Here is a 7,136-nt window from a genome sequence, read left to right as displayed (position 1 = left end):
GCGCCCGGGAGCATGCGGCCTCCGCACGGCGCCTGCTGCTGCCTCCTGCGGGCCGAAATGGGACAAAAAAGCCAAATCCTAACAAAATCACACCAAATACTTCTAAAAGAATGCATTTGGTTGATAAAATCGCCAGATATCAAGCAGAAAAACTTTTCCCCACCCACCCACAACTACCTCAGAATCACCTCCTGGAACTGAACAGCCCCACTTCCCGTGCTCCCCTGCCCTAAGGCAGGTCGCCCCCAAATCTCCTCCAAGACTTTATATATATATATATATATATATATTAAGTACTAATACCAAAAATGAATACTTATTTTATCAGTAGTCTGCACACACTGACAACTGTCACAGTGCTTAATGTCAGACAGGGCAGCTGACCGGTGTGATACCGGGTACCCACGCACGAGGGCACAACCAGTATAAAATAACCCCACAAGGATGAGGATTTGCTGCAGTTCTGTGTTGTTACCATATCTACCCAGTACCCTTTTTAGTTTAAGGCACCCTCCCCCCTTCAATTTTGAGCTGTACTCCAAATAGCCAACATGTTAGGCTTTTTGGGATGATATCAGTAGCACTTAAAAACAGTGGGTTTTAAAAAAAAAGTCATGAATGCACCACACATTATTATTATTTTTTTTTTTTTACATGAAAGTACAATAAACAATATAGATCATATTAGTAATATCAACCCACAGACTAGCTGGGGACCATGATACCGATACAGCCACAGAACCACCAATGCACAGGTTGAGTGTAGGCATAAAAACCTTCAGAAAAATACAAGTCAGAGCCAACAAGTTTTTGGGGTGAAAGAAAAGCAGATTCCTTTTATGTAACACACATTATGTCATATAGAAAATGGAGGAAGGAAGCATGGCAGGTGCCTTGTTAAGACCAAAATGTTAGCTGCTGATTAGCACCCAGGGGTTCGCAAGACCTAACTAGACAGAGCCCTGAGAAACTCGGCCTAACTCAGCACTGACCCTGTTTTAAGGAAGAAGCCAACCTAGAGACCTCCTGAAGTCCCTTCCTAGAGGAAATATTTCTCAGATGAGTCAGGGAAACAGAAGATGATAGAGAAAAAGCAAAATAAGTTTAACAAGTAATTTAACAAGTAATCAAACACCAGTGATTTTATCAAACCGAATGAAAGCCACCTTTATTTGAATCTTTCTTTCAGTCAGTGCAGTACAAGAACAGACACAGTAGGCAGCGGAATATTACACACAAGGTGAGGCTGTACCTGAGTTCCAGGACTTTCAAGAATGTTTTTTCCCCTTTTTTACAAAGTATCCCAAACCGTACAATACATCAATGCTTTTCAAAGGCAGTTTTTTTTTTTTTTTTTTTTAAATTATGCAACTGTTTCCTCTTCTTCAATTTGAGGTAGAGATGCACACATTTCCCATCAGCATTTAAAAAAACCAAAGCACTAAACCCCTCCCCACTCTACTCCAAACACAAAAGGAATGCATAAGAACATGTCAGTTTTCCCCACTGCCAATTGCTCAGATAAACTGGAAATCATGTCACAGCCTATATGTTTGGTCTTTAAAAGCTGGCCCGTTTAATTCCACGAAGAAATCCTGAAGAGATGAGAGCTGACATCACGGAGGGGCATCTTCTAAGGCAACACTTGCAGAAGGAGATCCCTCTGCCTCAGAAGCAGGACTATGAGGCAGAGGAAGAGAAGAAGCATCTGTTTCCAAGCCATGCTGCTTTTCCAGATCGCAGTTTGTGTCGGAATTTCCTCTGTCACTTGCTTCTCCCTCTGACTCTTCAGCTAGCTTGTCTTGAGCCTGATCACAGTTCGTGTCAGAATTTCCTTTGTCACTCACCTCTCCCTCTGACTCTTCGGCTAGTTTGTCTGGGGCCTGAGCTGATTCATCTGAATCTTCCTTTTCATGCAGAAAGCTACAAATCATATTAGGCCTGCTGTAGGAAAAGTCTCTGTCCTTGATCTGTAACCACTCCACGCCATCTGATGCGAAGAAGGAAAACTGGTATTAGTGGCTAAAGGAGTGAAGTCCTAACAGCACTTGTTCTTAGCTTAAGTCTGTTGTTTATTAACCCTGAGCCAGACAAACATTTAAGTTTGCAATTCCACTCCCCCTTCAACAGATTTTTAGGCAGTACACACAGCCAAATCACAAGATGTTTTGGTTACTTTGTACGCACATTATTAAACTTCCTTCAGGGTATAGAAACAAAGTATTTTGCAGTAGGTATCAGTGTTGCTCCCGTGGGAAATAAATAGGCCTTTTAACTAAGCAGCACATTCTCTAGTTAATGTCACTTCAAAAATAATAGTTTCAGTGTTGGTATTTCCTACTTAATGACACAGAGAGGAAGAATGCATGGTGTTGATAAGAACGCTGATCTCTGCTTAGATTCTAGATAACATTTCATATTATATCTCCCATGAGCAATGTCCCACTGACTGTCTCTCATTTAACATTATATGGCTTTGTATTCCTAAAATGTGAAGCAGCAACACTGACTAGAGCAAAAAGCAGCAACTAAAAGCAGGAGGATGCTGCTAATTAACATTATTCTATGTAGTGGATACCCAGTACCTGAATATGCAGGAGCACTGAATTTTGTATAAAAAAAAATCCACAGAAGTAGAGTAAACATATGAGCACTGAGTTCTGCCTACAAAATTAAAAAAATGTTTTCTCCGCTATGTATATCCCTGAAAGTAAGTTAAATTCAGGTACAACTAACTGTAAATTCACTAAGAACAATTTAGTTTTGGTACATAAAACATGGAGCTTCTTGCTACAGACATTGTGGATTTTTAACTACTACACAGACTCAAGAAGTTGAAATAAAAAAAATCAGAGAAGAACAATTCAATGCAAAGATATTGCCTCAGATTTCAAAACTGGTGCCAAAACTAATTTTAGCAGAGTAAGAGCACAGAGGCACTAACCAACATTCTCTTCTCCTTCCTTCTTCTCTGTCAGAAGTGTCCGTGTCATATTCAACTTCTTCATCGTATGGCACTTGTACTTGAGCTGTACTTTCTGGTTGCCTTCTGCATCTACTATGAAGAGAGGAGAAAAAAAACAATACCCAAAGCCCAATCATTGTAGTGAATTCCACTACCAGCTGAAAAAGCTGAAATTATTTTGAATTTCAGAGGCTGCCACAGCAGACAGGACATCAGATCGTAACAATTACCATGTTCTGTGTTTTCTTCAAAAACCACGCAGGTTCCCAAGGCATCTGTGGGAAACAAAGTGATACAGCCTTAGAGACTAACTTTCAGCAACCAGAGATGATGGCACAGCTCTGGGAATGTTTCTCATTTCCAGCCTCATCCAAAGGCCCTGCATCTGGTAACCACTGCCAACTCAGAAACAGACAGGAGCACCACAGACACTGAATGTCACTACAAGTCACTACAAGAGAGGTTTTCAGATCGTTTTCTTCCCAATTTTGTCACCAAAGGGCAAACTGGAAAGCCACAGACTGCACAGCACATGAGTCCTGCTTATATGTGAGACAGTAAGCATTAGGGGGCACTCTAGGGCATTTTATATTCTGGTTTTCTTTCAGAAATACAGCTGGTACACCCCAGAGTCAGCTTCCAGGCACATCTTCCAATAACTAAACATGAGCGCGTGGCTAATTTAGCTGGTGCTGCTCTGTGTAGTATTATTCAGGCACCATCCAGAACTTCAGTGCTTAAGGGTCCCACATTTTCCATTTGCAGTGAAATTAACTGATATTAAGAAAGTTCTTTGGGTTACGTGAAAAGGAGATTGTTTTTTTTCCTACCTTCGTATTCCCCTGCAAAGACGTATCTGTCCACTTGTAAAATGGGCCTCTCTGTCTCTATTCCCTACAAAAAGATGGAAAAAAATGCATTAAACGTCACGTGTCTGCTAGTCCAGGCACATTTCTTACTCAAGGATGAGAAGACAGATATAGCAGAATCTAGATTAAATTAATTCCTTGAAAAGATAAATGCAGGTTAAAAACAACAACAAAACAACATCAGGTAGCAACGAGAAAAAATAAGTACTCCATCACATTACACATATGAAATAAAAAGTTTCTTTTGGTATTAGCGAAAAGCAGCTGATTCCAGACCGTAAACCTTTCCCAAACTATCAGCTTCATGTGGAGAAAAGTGCATCTTTAAAACAAGATTTATGCAAACGAATTAGAGAATTCAGCAGAGCCTATTATTTTACACAAGCCAGCAGATTCCTGGAAGATGAAGAGATACAATTAAATTAATATTTATTAGTTTCTATAAAACGTAATAAGAGCAGTTTTAGTCATTAAATTGGTCCTGAATCCTCCCGCAATGTTAGACACAGGGGTAGAAGGGCGAGGGGGTGAGTTTTCTTTCTGTTTTTGTGGGAGGCTTAAACAGTGCCAACAACTGTTACAAATGGTACAGCCAATCTTTCTCTAGAATCAGTGTACTGCTGAAATACAACAAAATAGACAACGTTTAGGACAGTTTTTTCAGGCTATCACCATACATGCTATTTTAACTATATTAAATGCAAGGAAACAGCCAGATAATACTGGTCTATTTACCATAGACTTAAGACTGAGTTATCCTTTACATTTACAGCACTGGATCATTTCAGGTAGTATCTACAAGAAAACATTGTAAGTACAGCACAACACAGACAGATGTGGTCTTTGCCTCTAAGCTGGGTCTAAGTTTCTTTAAGAAATGTGCTTAACACTTGTTTTTGTTTTTAAATGTGTAAAATACATCATTTAATACTCAACTAAGAGCTTAAAAGCAGAGGGAATAATAGTCTGAGCTTATTGATACCTCTGAAAATATTTCTTTATATTTGTGTAGTATTATTTTCATCAACAACATGCCACTCCTGATACTGAGAGACCACAACCTGCAACCGAACACAGTCCAGACAGTGCATGCAATTCTCTATCAGAAGCTTGATGCAAATTTTATCAGCTTTAACGAATCTGGAAACATCCCCACTCCCTTGCTCACATGTGTACTCACTTACCCCTTTCCTATTGTGCTGTAATCACTCACCAAAATCTTGCATTTGTTCTCACATTTTTCTAAGAAGTCTGAATCGATAATTCCTGACAGCTCCACCATGACCAGCTGCTCCTACAAGATAAGTTTATAACACACATTTTTAATTGATGCATCTGAACTCCTGAAAATATATGAAAATGAAGACCTTCAGAATGAACAGACCCCCAAAACAACTTATTCTGCACTGCCTACATTTTCCAAAGGTTAAGTATTTACCTAGATATTATAGTGAGGGGTTAAGTGAAGGAAATGTTGCATGGAATGACTGCTTTTAACTCTTTACAACGTGCTGTCTTGAAATCAATGACTATTTGCAACTCCTTAACATTTGGGTGAGGAAAATTCAAAAAGAAAACAAGAAAATAAAAACTCTTAAATATTTTTATTGAAGGGCTAAGCTTTCAAGAACCATTACCGAGTTAGTACATGTCAACGTGCGAGGAGGGGACGAAGGCCGCCACCTCCCTCAGCACAGCCTGGGCAGCCCCTCAGGGGGACGCCATCCCCGCAGCCCGCTCCTCCTCACATCAGCCCCGCAGGGAGCCACAACACCACACCCCTTCTCCTAACACATCCCCGGGGAAGCGTGAAGCCCAGGGGGGCGCGCTGACCGACCTCCACCTCCTCTTCGTCCTCCTCTTTCCTCTCGCCCCCCTCCACTCCCTCTACCGCCGCCATGTCGGTCCCGCTCCCTCCACTTCCCTCCCCTCAGCGCGCACCACGTGAGCGCGCCGCCGCCATCTTAGGGGGCGAGCGGGCCCGCCTCCCGCCGCCCCCAGCAGGAGGCGGGCGCCGGGGCGGCCCTTAAATGGCGGCGCGGCACCGGCGGCCCCCTGGCGGCGGGGGGATTGTGTGGGTCGGTGTACTGAAGGGTTGCTGAAAAATAAAAATAAGGTTTTGAGTGACTAATTTCATGTTCTGCCACTAAAAGGAGATAAATAGATGCTTAGCTCGTTGAGCACTCAGCATAAGATGAGTATGTGCGCAGTGAGCCCAGCCTTTTAATGGCTCTTAACTGTTTTCTATTTTCTGTATTTGGGAGTTAAGTTTTTGCACCAGGTCTTTATGTCTTCAGATAAAATCAGTGCAATTCTAAAAAAAAAAAAAAAATCTGCTCAAATAAACCAGAACAAACACCCTATTCTGAATACACATTTAAAAATCATCACAACCAACAGAGCTTCTATAACGTTTCATTAATACCACTGTCTTCCTTTCACTTAAGGGACTTTCTAAAAGTGATGAAAGCCCTTACGAGAAGGTAAATGTGGGCCAGATCAGCCTGTGTAAATCACAGACTGGCATGAAGTGCTAACAAAGGAGCCAGTACATTTCTTTGCTTTTATTACCAGCCTCGGTGCCATCTCGGTCTTCTGAGCCAGGGTGTGCGGTTGGGAAATTTTTGGTGCATTAGTGCTAAATTTATTTTAAAAGAGGCTCTAGCTCATTGTCAGGCTAAACTTGCCATGGGCATCAGTGATTTGCCTTGGTCTATCTTATTCTGGCAAGCACATTTCAACAATTTCTCTCTTAAATGAGTTGGATGAAAATGATGCTGTAAGGATCCTCGCAGTCTGCCAGAGAGATTGAACTGCTTGATGAGATAAATACGGAAATATATGTTTTGAGGATCCAGGGTTTGGATTTCTGAGGCCTCAGCTAGCAGTCCTGTCAGTACTTGAAGGCATTTATGTGTGCATGCTGCAAGAGGCAAGTACCTAGGTGGTACATAGGTCAGGCTGAGTCAGTGACAACCAAATGGTAAATTTAAACAATCATGTTTGAGATCTACATCTCTAATGTGTATGCACTAGTTTCTGTGGGTTTACTTGCAATTTAAGCATGTTAATGCATATTTTAGTTTGAGCTGTCTAAGTTTGCACGCCTTAGCTGTGGGAGATCATAGATTAGAGACTTGGACTTCCTTTTTTAGCAAATAAACATTATCACAGTTAAATTACTTTACAGGAAATAAGCAAAAGTTCACCAAAACACGTAATGAATAAATCTGGCTTTCTACTTTCTCTTGTTTTTCCATTTTCTTTTGATTTTTATCTTCATGCTTGGAATTCCTTCCCAA

At 41.2% G+C, this 7,136-nt stretch overlaps 1 protein-coding gene across 5 annotated transcripts; it reads right to left on the bottom strand.

The window, feature by feature from the left end:
• Nucleotides 1-1,147: 1,147 nt before the first annotated feature.
• On the bottom strand, nt 1,148-5,734 carry GTF3C6 (general transcription factor IIIC subunit 6; the record flags this gene model as incomplete). Of its 5 annotated transcripts, XM_084284124.1 has the most annotated exons (7): nt 1,148-1,990; nt 2,945-3,058; nt 3,196-3,240; nt 3,796-3,859; nt 4,570-4,629; nt 5,048-5,128; nt 5,672-5,693. In XM_084284124.1, 5 exons carry the CDS (start codon nt 4,570-4,572, stop codon nt 1,617-1,619), a joined length of 600 nt encoding a protein of 199 aa, XP_084140250.1. In that variant the 3' UTR covers nt 1,148-1,616. The 5 variants fall into 5 exon arrangements, with proteins under 5 accessions (XP_084140250.1, XP_084140247.1, XP_084140248.1 ...); XM_084284121.1 differs by lacking the exon at nt 4,570-4,629 and having other exon boundaries at nt 5,672-5,734; XM_084284122.1 differs by lacking the exon at nt 4,570-4,629 and having other exon boundaries at nt 2,945-3,055; nt 5,672-5,734.
• Between the last annotated feature and the right edge of the window lie 1,402 nt (nt 5,735-7,136).

This window comes from Netta rufina (genome assembly GCF_964035555.1).
Source record: "Netta rufina genome assembly, chromosome: 3".
Classification (NCBI taxonomy): Eukaryota; Metazoa; Chordata; class Aves; order Anseriformes; family Anatidae; genus Netta; species Netta rufina.
This window is presented reverse-complemented; position numbering and strand designations above follow the sequence as displayed.